This window comes from Microcaecilia unicolor, chromosome 1 (genome assembly GCF_901765095.1).
Source record: "Microcaecilia unicolor chromosome 1, aMicUni1.1, whole genome shotgun sequence".
Classification (NCBI taxonomy): Eukaryota; Metazoa; Chordata; class Amphibia; order Gymnophiona; family Siphonopidae; genus Microcaecilia; species Microcaecilia unicolor.
The window spans coordinates 356,604,795-356,621,355 of NC_044031.1; the positions used below are offsets into that span (position 1 = coordinate 356,604,795).

Genomic DNA, 16,561 nt, shown 5'->3' on the forward strand with positions numbered 1-16,561 from the left:
ATCTAATAAACAAAAAACTTAAGTAAGAAAATGTCATACCTTGATTGCTTCCTAAAGTCCCTGAGCTGGCTTCTGAATTGGTGATCTGTATTCTGCTCCAAGCAAGATTACTCTAATTCTGTGAGATTCAGTGCCAATGCTGCCTCCTTTAGCTGGCCAAGCAAGAGCTCCATCTCACTCTGCACGTTAGCAAGCTACCCTGGGGAATTTTTGAAAGGTGAGGCTACAGGCTACCACACCTCATTATCTAGCACTTAACACTATAACACGGTAGAAAATCTATGCAGAGTTCCATTTACCTAATCTAGACAGGATCCCAGAAAGTGTAAATTGAAATGACTTTGGACCTGTAAAATGTCCTTGATCGGTCTCTCAAATCAGCAAAGGTATCTCTATATATAAATGATTAATCACCCAGCTGTAATTGTTTCAATCTATTTATAACACCATTCAAATCAGACTTCTTTTAGTATTCCAACCATCTTGAAACTTTATTCGTAGAAAATATTTTTCATCTTTTATAAGAATTCTTTAAAATGCTTTACAGCTTCAATTTGTATCACTTGCAAATCTTCCAAACATCCTATATAATAAAACGCACCTCCAACATTCTGAAGCTGAGAAAGTGAAGCATTCCTGCAACGTTCTGGAACTACGTGTCGTCAGTTGAGGAGATGGAGCCTTACAGAGCGCACGAATGCTTCAAGGCTTGAAGGCTTCACATTCTCACACTCACACATTGTCTCTCTCACACACACACTCTGTCTCTCACACGCTCTCTCACTCATTCTCTCTCACATACACACTCCGAGGAAAGGGGGGCATGGAACACGCTGGGGAGGAGAGGGAGGGGGCATGGAACTCGGAGGGGGGGCAAGAACTCGGAGGGGAGGAGAGAGAAGGAGAGGGAGGGAGGGGGGCCTTCACCTCGGACGGAAGGGGGCCCTGGAACTCGGAGGAGAGGGAGGGAAGGAGGGGGTCATGGAACTCAGAGCCCCCCACACACACACTCACTCTCTGTCTCTCTCACACACACACACACTCCGTCTCTCACACACACACTCTCTCTCTCTCTGACACACACACACTCTGTCTCTCTCACTCATTCTCTCACTCACACACACACTCCATCTTTCACACACACTTTCTCTCTCTCTCTCACACACACACACTCTCTCTCTCTCTCTCTCTCTCTCTCTCTCTCCTCTCTCTCAAACATACACACTCCGAGGAAAACCTTGCTAGCGCCCTTTCATTTGTGTCAGAAATGGGCCTGTTTACAAGTGTTTACATAAAGTGCAGTACACGACACCTCCACCTACATGCGGCATGTTTCGCAATTTGCTGCCTCAGGGTGTGGTCTGACATTGAACTAAAGTGCAGAACAGTTTTACTCCACATTGCATCGGTGTCTGCCATCTTTTGTGCTCCATAGCATAAGACTGCCATCTGGATCCAGATAACCAGGGCAGGGTTGATCCAGTCCTGGGTGTACCCCGTTACATGCAGGGACTTGTAGTTTGATTTCCCCATTGCACTCCCAAAGAAAGCAAGTCTACAAGTCTCAGCACTGGGGTAAACCCAGAACTGGATCAACCCTGTTCTGCAAATCTGGATCCAGTTAGCAGCCTTACTATAGCAGTACCTGAGTTTGCATCCATACTTTTTGTAGCCCTGAAGCTAATTTAATTTATACTGAAATAGAGGGGTTTCCAGTATAAAGACTGCCAAGTCCCAGCATCAGACTTAAACTGTCAGTGGCAAAATGATTATTCTTTTTCGCTTTTTTATTCCCATGAGATATTGCTGTGTATTTCAGTGTCCGTTGTGTTGTATGACTTTCTAAGATAACTGCACTTTGTTCTTTTTTTTTTTTTAATTCCTCTTTCAATCTGCACAGGGCATATATACATTGTATCCATTTATAAAAGCAAGAATAATAACTGTATCCATAGAGGACATACAAATATTGCTAACACAAGAAAATCCATTCTTGAGCAAATTCAGCAGTGTGATGCAAAAACAGGCAAAAGACTTGGGTAAGTAGGCCAGATTATAGTCAGTGTCCGGGTACATTATTCTCACTAGTGCAGAAGTGACCTTTCTCTTTCCATAAACCAGTTAATGACTTTACAGGAAACATTTGCCAAATAATTTGTTGAGCTGAGGTTTGAGTGTTTGAATTTAAGCACTGGCCTATGATGGGTTTTTGTTTGTGGCTAGTTGTGAGACAGGTACTTTCAGTAGAATGTTAATTTTTGATTTTTTTTTTTTTGTTTTGTTTTCTGGATGATACTTCTGGGCTCCTGACTGGAACTTTGGGATCACAGGCACTTATACTGGATCAAATTATTCTCTGAAGCTTCCTTGAAATTCATTATGACATCACTAACCCAGAGTAAAAAATGAAATTAAATGTCTGATATCACTTGCATAATAGTTGGCCATGGTGAAAATATTTTAAAGCTGTATTTTTAATGGAAGTATGGAGCGATTATTATTTCCTTTCTCACTTATTGTGAGAGAAGTTTCTTTTGCTCACTATAACCAGCGTCAGAAGTTCATAGAGATACTCATACCTGGTCCGGAAGGCACCCCAGCCAGTCAGATTTTCAATATATCCACAATTAACATTCATGAGATAGATTTGTGTGCAGTGGAGGCGGTGCATGCAAATCTGTCTCCTGAATATTCGTTGTGGGTATCCTCAAAACCTGACTGGATGGGGTGCCTCCAGGACCAGGTTTAGGAATGACTGGAATAAGGTAACATTTTTGGATATAAAATTTTAAAAGATGAGAATACAATAACTACCTAATGGAAAATCACTGTACGTGTGTCACATTTTAGTACAGTGTGAAATTAGCTGAGAACCAATGGTGTTTCAGACTGTTTTGGTGTGGCTGTATTTTTTTACGCTATTGTAGCCCAATTTCTGAGAAGAGCTTCAGACTCTGACAACAGAAATATATGCAACATTTTCAGAAAGTTTTTTTAAATGGTTAGTTACTGCTGAAGTGTAAAGAAATATATATACTAGTAAAAAAGGCCCGTTTCTGACACAAATGAAACAGGCGCTAGCAAGATTTTCTTCGGCTCCCCTGCAGCCGCCCATGTCCAGCGAACCTCCTCTCCCCCTGCAGCCACCCATGTCCAGCGACCTTCCTCTCCACTGCAGCCACCCATGTCCAGCGACCCTCCTCTCTCCCCTGCCCCCCCACCAGCCACCCATATCCAGCGACCCCCTGCCTCCCCTCCAGCCACCCATGTCCAGCTGTGAGGCATGTTCCCCCCCCCCCCCCCCCCCCCCCCCCGGGTTTTGAAGTTGACATCATAACGGCTATGGTGATGTCAGCCTGATCTACGGAGCCTAGCAGACCAACTCGGAATGAGCCACGGTCCCAGGCAAGTCAGAACATTGGAGGTGAGAATTATTATATAGGATATAAGCTTCTAATAGCTTCTAATTCATTTGCATAGTTTAAAATGCTTAATCCAATGGGCGTTCAACCTTGATAGAATAAATCCTTTTTGAATATTGGATAATCTTCCACAGCACTAGCAGGAAGTGGTCCATTAAGTTCTTTGTGCTTGTAACTTTAAGCAGTCTCTGAAATACAGGGGTTTATCTAAGCTGTGTCAAACAGCAAAAGCAGGAAAACCTTTATGCTCCTATGTTAGTGTCTTTTTTTGCGCTTCAACTCTGTTCCTGCAATTAAGTTATGACTAAGATTCTCCTCATTCACTAAAACAAACATCTGATGGGTGAAAATATATACTTGAAGCAGAAGGCTCTTTTCTAGTAACATGAGAGTGTACAGTCCAGCTGGAGTCTAGCTTGTGGTCTGAGAGGTTATCAGAGGGAGTCACACATAGCTTCAGAATCTTAGCTCTGGTTACAGTGAGGCCGGTATTTTCATGGTACAGCCTTTGATGATTGACCTCAGAGTTTCATGTTTGCTAGTTTCTCATTTCCTCATGAATACACCTTTTTCTTGATTTCACATGCGTAAGTTTGTCACTTATTTCTGGCCTTTCAGTTTTCAAGGAATATCTGTTGCTTATTCCATTGTGCAATCTTAGTATGGTTTGATTGACCAGTAAATCCATCACAGGATAAAAACGAATTGGGCTTAGTAGTGTCCCCTGTACACTCAAAAAGAAAAAGTGAGAGGGAGAATTACATTTTCAGAATAGAAAATATAACGCTGTTTTTCTGTTTTGTGGCAGGTGCCAAGCTATTTTAGCTCTTAAATTCTGTTAAAAGATAGACATGTCTTGTAAAAGACTACACAGATGGCACTGTTAGAATATGATTAAGCAGTCAGAAATTGCAATAATTGTCTTTATGCCAAATATCCTTTGTATTTATTAAAATACCAACTACATATGTCACTATGCAGTCACATAGTAGAAAGGCTCACCTTCCTCAAAGTACCTTAAAGTGTTTGATCCACATTTTGAAAGATCAAAGAAAAAGGAGACATTAAAAATTAGGAGGTTGAGAGAGAGGATATGTATCAGGAAATTTCTTGGCTTTTAAGTTGCACAGTCGTTAGCTCTAACCGCTAGGCTATACTCCCATTCTGACTATTTGTCTTCTACTGCTCCTATTAAAAAAAAAAATAAAAGTTTTATAGAGCTACAAAATATATGCAACACTCTAGAAACACATTGAAGAGACAGTGCCTTCTCAGTGGAACTTAATCTTGTCAACAAACGGATAGTAAGGAAGAAATGTGGGTCTTGACATATAGTCACGATGCTGGGACAGCATTTTTTTTTTTCCTTTTTCCTTTTACTCACTAACAAATAGCTAGGTTTTTGCTGATTAGGGCATGGGATCATTTATTTCTCCGAGGACAAGCAGGCTGCTTGTTCTCACGACTGGGTGACGTCCGCGGCAGCCCCCACCAACTGGAAAGAAGCTTCGCGGGACGGTCGGCACGCAGGGCACGCCCACCGCGCATGCGCGGCCGTCTTCCCGCCCGTGCGCGACCGCTCCCGCCAGTTCCTTTTTTTCCGCGACTGGAGAGAGTTGTGCTTCTGCCACTCTCTCTGTTTCAGCCGCCGGATTTTTCGACCGCGTTTACGCGGATCGTCGCTTCGCTTCGGATTACCGTTCGGTTTTCCTTTTTTCTTGTTTAAAAAAAAAAAAAAAAAGAAAATCTTTGCGCGTGCAGAGCACGCGCTCCCCTTTTCCCTCGCTTCCAGCGGGGACGCCACATTGCGGCCTAGTGGTCGCTCGGGTCGTTTATTTTTTCGTGGTGTGATTTTAGCCACCATTGACGACTTTGACTTCGCCGACGCGATTTTTCCGTCGATGTCCTCGAAGGTCCCGAGTGGATTTAAAAGTGTGGTCGCTGCGGCCGGCCGATCTCGCAGACCGACACCCACGCTTGGTGCCTCCAGTGCCTCGGGCCGGAGCACAATCTCAAGTCGTGTGCTTTGTGTCTCGGTCTCCGGAAACGGACTCAGGTTGCGAGGCAAGTTCTGCGGGACCGTCTTTTTGGAACTTGCGCCGGCCCCTCGACGTCGACCTCGACGGCATCGGTATCGAAGGCCGGTTCTTCGGTAACCGGTATCGATGCCCGAGACATCGGCACCGATGGCAGCGACCCCAGGAGAACAGGTCCCGTTGGCCCGCCGGTCCGCCGGTGAGAGTGGGGTTGAGAGGCCGCGTGGGCAGTCGGCCCCGGTCACTCCCTCAGCTCGTGAGCCACGGGACCGACCCCTGTCTGACCCGGTGCCTCGAGACCGAGGGGATCGACCTCCTCCTCCTCCATGCCCTCCGGCGCCGGTGACGTGCATCGAAAAAAGGATAAGAAGCGTCGTCACCGGACGCCCTCGGTGCATCCCGAAGAGGAGTCGACGCCGAAGCGTCATTGTCGAGAGGAGAGGTCTCCGTCGGTTGTGGAGGTACCGACGCGTCGGGGTTCCGGCAACTCGGTGCCGTCTCCTGGCTCCCAGCAGCTTCCGGCACCGACACCCTTACCGGCCCCACCGCCTTTCCCGGCAGCGGGCCTGGACGAGTGCCTCAGAGCCATCCTTCCGGGGATCCTGGAAGGGCTGATGCGCCAGGCTGTGCCCCTCGGCGCCGATGACTGTGGCGCCGGCGAGCTCTAGCCCGGCGCCGGGGCTGTCGACACCGCCGCCGCTTGCGGTGCCGGTCTCGACTGCCACGCAGGTGGCGTCGACGTCGATGGAGGGAGCTCCGTCCCCGCCGGCGCGGGAGTCCACCGCTCGACGACACCGAGACCTCGGTGCCTCGACGTCGAGCCGGGCCCGGTACAGGACTCAGCTACATGAGCTAATGTCCGATACCGAGGATGAGGACTCGTGGGGGGAAGAGGAGGACCCTAGATATTTCTCCTCAGAGGAGTCTACGGGCCTTCCCTCGGACCCCACGCCTTCACCGGAGAGGAAGCTCTCACCTCCTGAGAGTCTCTCCTTTGCCTCCTTTGTGCGGGATATGTCTATCAGCATTCCCTTCCCCGTGGTCTCTGTGGAAGAGCCGAGGGCCGAGATGCTCGAGGTCCTCGACTATCCATCACCACCTAGAGAGTCCTCCACGGTGCCGCTGCACAATGTCCTGAAGGAGACGCTGCTCCGGAACTGGGTGCGACCATTAACTAACCCCACCATTCCCAAGAAAGCAGAGTCCCAGTACAGGATCCACTCTGACCCAGAGCTCATGCGGCCCCAATTGCCCCATGACTCGGCGGTCGTGGATTCTGCTCTCAAGAGGGCACGGAGTTCGAGGGATACCGCCTCGGCGCCCCCGGGGCGGAGTCTCGCACTCTGGACTCGTTTGGGAGGAAGGCCTACCAATCCTCCATGCTCGTGACCCGCATCCAGTCATACCTGCTCTATATGAGCATTCACATGCGGACCTATGTGCAACAACTGGCGGACCTGGTCGAGAAGCTCCCGCCGGAGCAGTCCAGGCCTTATCAGGAGGTGGTCAGGCAGCTGAAGGCGTGCAGAAAGTTCCTGTCCAGGGGTATTTTTGACACCTGTGACGTGGCATCTCGTGCTGCGGCCCAAGGTATAGTGATGCGCAGGCTCTCATGGCTGCGTGCCTCTGACCTGGACAACCGCACCCAGCAGAGACTGGCTGACGTCCCTTGCCGGGGGGATAACATTTTTGGTGAGAAGGTCGAGCAGATGGTGGACCAACTGCATCAGCGGGAAACCGCTCTCGACAAGCTCTCCCACCGGGCGCCTTCAGCATCCACCTCAGCAGGTGACGTTTTTCCCGGGCCCGGCAGGCTGCACCCTATTCTTTTGCAAAGCGTAGGTACAACCAGCCGGCCCGAAGGCCTCGTCAGGCACAGGGACAGCCCCAGCGCGCTCGTTCCCGTCAACAGCGTGCGCCTAAGCAGCCCCCTGCGCCTCCACAGCAAAAGCCAGGGACGGGCTTTTGACTGGATCCACGGGAACATAGCCGCCCTCAAAGTGTCCGTACCGGACGATCTGCCGGTCGGGGGGAGGTTAAAATTTTTTCACCAAAGGTGGCCTCTCATAACCTCCGACCAGTGGGTTCTCCAAATAGTGCGGTGCGGATACGCCCTGAATTTGGCCTCCCTGCCTCCAAATTGTCCTCCGGGAGCTCAATCCTTCAGCTCCCATCACAAGCAGGTACTTGCAGAGGAACTCTCCGCCCTTCTCAGCGCCAATGCGGTCGAGCCCGTACCACCCGGGCAGGAAGGGCAGGGATTCTATTCCAGGTACTTCCTTGTGGAAAAGAAAACAGGGGGGATGCGTCCCATCCTAGACCTGAGAGGCCTGAACAAATTCCTGGTCAAAGAAAAGTTCAGGATGCTTTCCTTGGGCACCCTTCTGCCAATGATTCAGAAAAACGATTGGCTATGTTCCCTGGATTTAAAGGATGCATATACTCACATCCCGATACTGCCAGCTCACAGACAGTATCTCAGATTCCGCCTGGGCGCACGGCACTTTCAGTATTGTGTGCTGCCCTTTGGGCTCACCTCCGCCCCACGAGTGTTTACGAAGTGCCTCGTGGTGGTGGCGGCGTACCTACGCAGGCTGGGAGTGCACGTGTTCCCATATCTCGACGATTGGCTGGTCAAGAACACCTCGGAGGCGGGAGCCCTCTGGTCTATGCAGTGCACTATTCAACTTCTGGAGCTGATGGGGTTTGTGATAAATTACCCAAAGTCCCATCTCCAGCCATCCCAGTCTCTGGAATTCATAGGAGCGCTGCTGAATACCCAGACGGCTCAGGCCTACCTTCCCGAAGCGCGGGCCACCAATCTCCTGGCCCTGGCTTCGCAGACCAGAGCGTCTCAGCAGGTCACAGCTCGGCAGATGTTGAGACTTCTGGGTCATATGGCCTCCACAGTTCATGTGACTCCCATGGCTCGTCTTCACATGAGATCCGCTCAATGGACCCTAGCTTCCCAGTGGTTCCAAGCCACCGGGAATCTAGAAGATGTCATCCGCCTCTCCACCAGTTGCCGCACTTCACTGCTCTGGTGGACCATCCGGACCAATTTGACCCTGGGACGTCCATTCCAAATTCCGCAGCCTTCGAAAGTGCTGACGACGGATGCATCTCGCCTGGGGTGGGGAGCTCACGTCGATGGGCTTCACACCCAGGGTCTGTGGTCCCTCCAGGAAAAGGATCTACAGATCAACCTCCTGGAGCTCCGAGCGATCTGGAACGCACTGAAGGCTTTCAGAGATCGGCTGTCCTGCCAAATTATCCAAATTCGGACAGACAATCAGGTTGCAATGTATTACGTCAACAAGCAGGGGGGCACCGGATCTCGCCCCCTGTGTCAGGAAGCCGTCGGGATGTGGCGTTGGGCGTGCCGGTTCGGCATGCTCCTCCAAGCCACATACCTGGCAGGCGTAAACAACAGTCTGGCCGACAGACTGAGCAGAGTCATGCAACCGCACGAGTGGTCGCTCCATTCCAGAGTGGTACGCAAGATCTTCCGGGAGTGGGGCACCCCCTCGGTGGATCTTTTCGCCTCTCAGACCAACCACAAGCTGCCTCTGTTCTGTTCCAGACTTCAGACACACGGCAGGCTAGCGTCAGATGCCTTTCTCCTTCATTGGGGGACCGGCCTCATGTATGCTTATCCTCCCATACCTTTGGTGGGGAAGACCTTACTGAAGCTCAAGCAAGACCGCGGCACCATGATTCTGATAGCGCCCTTTTGGCCCCGTCAGATCTGGTTCCCTCTTCTTCTGGAGTTGTCCTCAGAAGAACCGTGGAGATTGGAGTGTTTTCCGACTCTCATTTCGCAGAACGACGGAGCGTTGCTGCACCCCAACCTTCAATCCCTGGCTCTCACGGCCTGGATGTTGAGGGCGTAGACTTCGCTGCGTTGGGTCTGTCTGAGGGTGTCTCCCGGGTCTTGCTTGCCTCTAGGAAGGATTCCACTAAAAAGAGTTACTTTTTCAAGTGGAGGAGGTTTGTCGTTTGGTGTGAGAGCAAGGCCCTAGAACCTCGCTCTTGCCCTGCACAGAACCTGCTTGAATACCTTCTGCACTTATCAGAGTCTGGCCTCAAGACCAACTCAGTAAGGAATCACCTTAGTGCGATTAGTGCTTACCATTATCGTGTGGAAGGTAAAGCCATCTCTGGAGAGCCTTTAGTCGTTCGATTCATGAGAGGCTTGCTTTTGTCAAAGCCCCCTATCAAGCCTCCTACTGTGTCATGGGATCTCAACGTCGTCCTCACCCAGCTGATGAAACCTCCTTTTGAGCCACTGAATACCTGCCATCTGAAGTACTTGACCTGGAAGGTCATTTTCTTGGTGGCAGTTACTTCAGCTCGTAGGGTCAGTGAGCTTCAAGCCCTAGTAGCTCATGCTCCATATACCAAATTTCATCACAACAGAGTAGTGCTCCGCACCCACCCAAAGTTCCTGCCGAAGGTGGTGTCGGAGTTCCATCTTAACCAGTCAATTGTCTTGCCAACATTCTTCCCCAGGCCGCATACCCGCCCTGCTGAACGTCAGTTGCACACATTGGACTGCAAGAGAGCATTGGCCTTCTACTTGGAGCGGACACAGCCCAACAGACAGTCCGCCCAATTGTTTATTTCTTTCGACCCTAACAGGCTAGGGGTCGCTGTCGGGAAACGCACCATCTCTAATTGGCTAGCAGATTGCATTTCCTTCACTTACGCCCAGGCTGGGCTGACTCTTGAGGGTCATGTCACGGCTCATAGTGTTAGAGCCATGGCAGCGTCAGTGGCCCACTTGAAGTCAGCCACTATTGAAGAGATTTGCAAGGCTGCGACGTGGTCATCTGTCCACACATTCACATCACATTACTGCCTCCAGCAGGATACCCGACGCGACAGTCGGTTCGGGCAGTCGGTGCTGCAGAATCTGTTTGGGGTGTAAATCCAACTCCACCCTCCAGGACCCGAATTTATTCTGGTCAGGCTGCACTCTCAGTTAGTTGTTCTTCGTAGGTCAATTTCTGTTATACCCTCGCCGTTGCGAGGTTCAATTGACCTGGGTTCTTGTTTTGAGTGAGCCTGAGAGCTAGGGATACCACAGTCGTGAGAACAAGCAGCCTGCTTGTCCTCGGAGAAAGGGTATGATACATACCTGTAGCAGTTGTTCTCCGAGGACAGCAGGCTGATTGTTCTCACCTACCCTCCCTCCTCCCCTTTGGAGTTGTGTGTTTCATCTTTTTGCTAGTCATTCAACTGGCGGGAGCGGTCGCGCACGGGCGGGAAGACGGCCGCGCATGCGCGGTGGGCGTGCCCTGCGTGCCGACCGTCCCGCGAAGCTTCTTTCCGGTTGGTGGGGGCTGCCGCGGACGTCACCCAGTCGTGAGAACAATCAGCCTGCTGTCCTCGGAGAACAACTGCTACAGGTATGTATCATACCCTTTGTGAGAAGGCAGGTGTTGTACAGAGAAAGAAGAGAGACCCACTCTGGTCACCCTGCCACAAGAGTTTCATGAAATGGTATTGCCGTCTGTCTGTGTTGACATGGGACACCTGGTGGGGCATAATCGAACGCGAACGCCCATCTCCGTGGGCGGCCATACGAAAGGGCGGGACAAACCGCATTTTCGGAAAAAGATGGCCGCCAATCTTTTTTTCGATAATACGGGTTGTGCGGGGCAAATGCCTAGGATTTGGGCGTTTGTGAGCTGAGCGCTATCGTTTTTTAGCGATAATGGAAACCGAAGGCGCCCATCTCAAAAACGAACAAATCCAAGGCATTGGGTCGTGGGAGGGGCCAGGATTCTTAGTGCACTGGTCCCCCTCACATGCCAGGACACCAACTGGGCATCCTAGGGGGCACTTTTACAAATTAAAAAAGAACATTAAAAGAGCTCCCAGGTGCATAGAACCCTTCCCTTGTGTGCTGAGCCCCCCAAATCCCCCCCCCCAACAGCCACTGCCCACAAGTCTACACCATTAGCATAGCCCTGTGAAGGGGGCACCTACATGTGGGTACAGTGGGTTTTGGAGGGCTCAGCATTAAGCACCTCAAGTGTAACAGGTGGGGAGGATGGGCTTGGGTCCACCTGCCTGAAGTGCACTGCACCCACTAACAACTGCTCCAGGGACCTGCATACTGCTGTCAGGGAGCTGGGTATGACATTTGAGGCTGGCATACAGGCTGGAAAAAAAAAGTTTTTAAAGTTATTTTTTTGTGGTGGGAGGGGTTAGTGACCACTGGGGGAGTCAGGGGAGGTCATCCCCAATTCCCTCCGGTGGTCATCTGGTCAATTAGGGCACTTTTTTGGGACTTGTTTGTGAAAAAAAGGGTCCAAAAAAAGTGCCCTAAATTCTCGCTAAAAACGGCTATTTTTTTTCCCCATTATCGGCGAAAGCCGCCCATTTCTGTTCGGACGATAACCACGCCCCAGTCCCGCCTTCACCTCACCTCCGACACGCCCACATCAACTTTGGCCATTTCCGCGACGGAGTGCAGTTGAAGACGCCCAAAATAGGCTTTCGATTATACCGATTTGGGCGCCCACGGGAGAAAGACGCCCATCTCCCGATTTGGGTCGAAATATGGGCGTCTTTCTCTTTCGAAAATAAGCTGGCTGGGGACAGAACTGGTAAGGGACAGATTTTATTGGCCCAAACAGGCTGGAGATGTTGACAGGTACTGTAAACAGTGTCTCAACGTCCCCACAGAATTAGAGATAACTTACACGAGTCCTCTTATATGTCGGAGAACAGAGTAGCTGCTATATGTGAGCAGGCTGGAAATGATACTGATCTGGACATTGCGAAATTCTTTCCGAGTTGTGGACGCCCAGCCCCTATATACTTGAATCAGGGGAGTGAATTTAAAAGCTCTGCACCTTGAGGGAGCATTAAAGTTGTATCTCAAGTACATAAGTATTGCCATACTGGGAAAGACCAAAGGTCCATCGAGCCCAGCATCCTGTTTCCAACAGTGGCCAATCCAGGTCACAAATACCTGGCAAGATCCCAAAAAAGTACAAAACATTTTATACTGCTTATCCCAGAAATAGTGGATTTTCCCCAAGTCCATTTAATAATGGTCTATGGACTTTTCCTTTAGGAAGCCGTCCAAACCTTTTTTTAAACTCCGCTAAGCTAACCGCCTTTACCACATTCTCGGGCAACAAATTCCAGCTATATTCAGGTGCAGTGGGTATTTTCCTATCCTGTGAGAATTTGCAATCTAGGCTTTTACGTGAGGCAATGAAAGGTTAAGTGACTTGACCAAAATCACAAGGTGCAGCAGTAGGGTTTGAATTACGCTTTCCTGGTACTTAGTTCACTGCTCTAACCATTAGGCTAGTACCCCACTCCAATGGAGTGGTTGCAGTGGAATGTGTAGGAACTTTTATTAGAGGGGATAGAGATTAAACAGTTAAAGAAAACCACTGAATACTACCATTAATGTTGATAAACACCACCAATGTAATGCTGATTTTTAAAAAGTGTTCCAGGGGTGATCCTGGAAATTAGACTGGTAAGCATGATGTCGGTGCCAGGTAAAATAGTGGAAACTATTATAAAGAATAAAATTACGGAACACATAAATAAACATGGTTTAATGGGACAGAGTCAGCATGGGTTAAGCCAAAGGAAGTCTTGCCTCACCAATTTGCTTCATTTCTTTGAAGGCGTGAATAAACATGGATTAAGGTGAGCCAGTTGATGTAGTGTATCTAGATTTTCTGATAGCTTTTGACAAAGTTCCTCATGAGAGACTCCTGAGAAAATTAAGGAGTCATGGGATAGGAGGCAAGGTTCTGGTGTGGATTAAGAATTGGTTGTTGGACAGAAAACAGAGGATAGAGTTAAATGGTCATTTCTCTCAATGGAGGGGGGTGAAAAGTGGAGTGCCACGGGGATCAATACTGGGACTGTTGCTTTTTAACATATTTATAAGTGATCTGGAAATCAGAATGTCAAGTGAGGTGATTAAATTTGCAGATGAAACAAAAATATTCAAGGTTGTTAAACACGTGCAGTTTGTGAAAAATTGCAGGAATACATTAGGAAATTGGAAGACTGGTCATCCAAACGGCAGATGAAATTTAATGTGGACAAATGCAAAGTGTTGCACGTTAAAAAGAGTATTCTAAATCATAGTTACCTGATGCTATGATCCACCTTGGCGGTCAGCACCCAAGAAAAAATTTAGGTGCCGTCGTCGATAATACACTGAGATCTTCTGCCCAGTGTGTTGTGGCGGTGGCCAAAAAAGCAAATAGGATGCTGGGAATTATTAGGAAAGGGATGGTAAATAAGACCGAAAATACTATAATGCCTTTGTATCGCTCCATGGTGTGACCTCACCATGAGTATTGCGTCCAGTTCTGGTATAGCAGAATTAGAAAGGGTTCAAGGAAGAGCGACCAAAATGATAAAAGGAATGGAACTCCTCTCGTAAGAGGAAGGTTAAAGAGGTTAGGGCTCTTCAGTTTGGTACCGTCGATTGAAGCGGCAGCTGGCTCTGTGCCTGTGGTGCGGTCCCCGGCACCGGTTCCACTTGTGGCATCGGCCTCGGCTGCCACCCAGGTCGACTCAACGTCGCTGGAGGGGAGCTTCATCGCCACCGGCACAGGAGTCGACTTCTCGGCATCGCCATCGAGGACGGGGTTCCTCTGCATCGAGACGGGCCCGGTTTCGGACTGCAGTTAGAGAACTCTTGTCCAATACAGAGGAGGATGCCTCATGGGATGAAGAGGAAGATCCCGGGTATTTCTCTTCCTAGGAGTCTTGTGGTCTTTCTTTTGATCCTACTCCTTCACCAGAAAGAAAGCTTTCTCCCCAGGAGAGCCTTTCTTTCTCTTCGTTTGTCCGGGAAATGTCTGTGGGTATTCCCTTCCCTGTGGTATCTGAGGATGAGCCCAGGTCTGAGATGCTCGAGGTCCGTGACTATCCTTCGCCACCTAAGGAGTCATCCACTATCCCTTTGCATAATGTCCTTAAGGAGACATTGCTTAGGAACTGGATGAAACCACTAAGTAATACCACCATTCCCAAAAACGCTGAGTCCCAATATCGGATTCACGGAGAAGCTGAGTTGATGAAGTCGCAGTTACCTCACGACTCTGCGGTTGTGGATTCCGCTCTCAAGAGAGCCAGGAGTTCTAGAGATTTTGCCTCGGCGCCCCCAAGACGAGAATCTAGAACCCTGGACTCTTTTGGGAGGAAGGCCTATCAGTCCTCCATGCTCGTGTCCAAGATTCAGTCGTACCAGCTCTACACGAGCATCCACATGCGGAAAAATGTGAAGCAACTGGCAGACTTGGTGGACAAGCTCCCTCTGGAGCACACCAGGCCTTTTCAGGAGGTGGTCAGGCAGCTCAAGGTGTGTCGTAAATTCCTGTCCAGGGGTGCTTACGATTCTTTTGATGTTATTATTATTAGCGTTTGTATAGCGCTACCAGACGCACGCAGCGTTGAACACCTGATACAAAAAGACAGTCCCTGCTCAAACGAGCTTACAATCTAAATAATACAGACAGACAAGACAGTTATGGGTGAGGGAAGTAATGGGTGAGAAGGGAGGAAGCGACAAGGGGAGGGCAATTGTGGCTAGGAGCCAAAAGCAGCAGTGAAAAGGTGGGTTTTCAGCATAGATTTGAAAACAGGTAGAGATGGAGCTAGACGTATAGGTCCAGGAAGTCCATTCCAGGCATAAGGTTGTTGAATCCAGATCCGCTGCTCAGGGTATAGTGATGCGCAGACTCTCATGGCTGTGTGCCTCTGACCTGGACAATAGAGTCCAGCAGCGGCTTGCGGATGTTCCTTGCCGGGGAGATAATATTTTTTGCGAAAAAGTCGAGCAGGTGGTCGAGCAGCTCCACCAGCGGAAAACTGCCCTCGACAAACTATCCCACCGGGTGCCTTCAGCATCTACCTCATCAGGTAGACGTTTTTTCAGGGGAAGGAGGAATGCTCCCTATGCTTACAATAAGCGTAGGTACAATCTACCTTCTCGTCAGCCTTCTCAGACTCAACCCCAGCGCGCTCGTTCTCGTCAACAACGTGTGCCTAGACAGGCCCCTGCAGCTCCCCAGCAAAAGCAAGGGACGGGCTTTTGACTGGCTCCAGTTGAGCATTGGCCGCTATAAAAGTGTCTATGCCGGACGATCTGCCGGTCGGAGGGAGACTAAAATTTTTTCACCAAAGGTGGCCTCTCATAACCTCTGATCGGTGGGTTCTTCAAATAGTCCGGCTAGGGTGCTCCCTCAATTTGATTTCCACACCTCCAAATTGCCTACCGGGAGCTCAGTCCTTCAGCTTCCAGCACAGGCAGGTGCTTGCAGAGGAACTCTCCGCCCTTCTCAGCGCCAGTGCGGTCAAGCCCGTTCCACCAGGTCAAGAAGGGCTGGGATTCTATTCCAGGTACTTTCTTGTGCAAGACCTAAGGGCCCTGAACAAATATCTGGTCTGAGAAAAGTTCAGGATGGTTTCCCTGGGCACCCTTCTTCCCATGATTCAGAAAAACGATTGGCTATGCTCTCTGGACTTAAAAGATGCTTATACGCACATTCCGATACTTCCAGCTCACAGGAGGTATCTTCGATTTCGTCTGGGAACACAGCACTTCCAGTATTGTGTGCTTCCCTTTGGTCTCGCGTCTGCACCCAGGGTCTTTACAAAATGCCTGGCAGTAGTTGCAGCCGACTGGGAGTGCATGTGTTCCCTTATCTCGACGATTGGCTGGTGAAGAACACCTCGGAGGCAGTAGCTCTACAGTCCATGCAGATGACTATTCAACTGCTGCAGCTACTCGGCTTTGTTATAAATTACCCCAAGTCCCATCTTTTCCCTGTTCAAAGACTGGAATTTATTGGGGCTCTGCTGGATTCACAGACGGCTTGCACTTATCTTCCCGAGGCAAGGGCAGACAATCTTCTGTCCCTAGTTTCCTTGGCCAGAGCGTCTCAGCAGATCACAGCTTGGCAGATGTTGAGACTTCTCGGCCACATGGCCTTCACAGTCCATGTGACACCCATGGCCCGCCTTCACTTGAGATCTGCTCAATGGACCCTAGCCTCCCAGTGGTATGAAGCTGCAGGGAATCTAGAGGATGTGATCCAGCTGTCC

The 16,561-nt window shown here is 49.7% G+C and overlaps 1 protein-coding gene across 2 annotated transcripts in view; it reads left to right on the plus strand.

Moving 5' to 3' along the window:
* The window catches only part of LOC115474227 (tRNA (cytosine(34)-C(5))-methyltransferase-like), a 358,438-nt gene that overhangs the window by 303,554 nt on the left and 38,323 nt on the right, over window positions 1-16,561 (plus strand). For both annotated transcript variants that reach the window (XM_030209615.1, XM_030209607.1), the window contains exon 17: window positions 1,901-2,039. In XM_030209615.1, coding sequence (XP_030065475.1) covers window positions 1,901-2,039 — 139 coding nt within the window. The remainder of the gene's footprint in view (window positions 1-1,900; window positions 2,040-16,561) is intronic.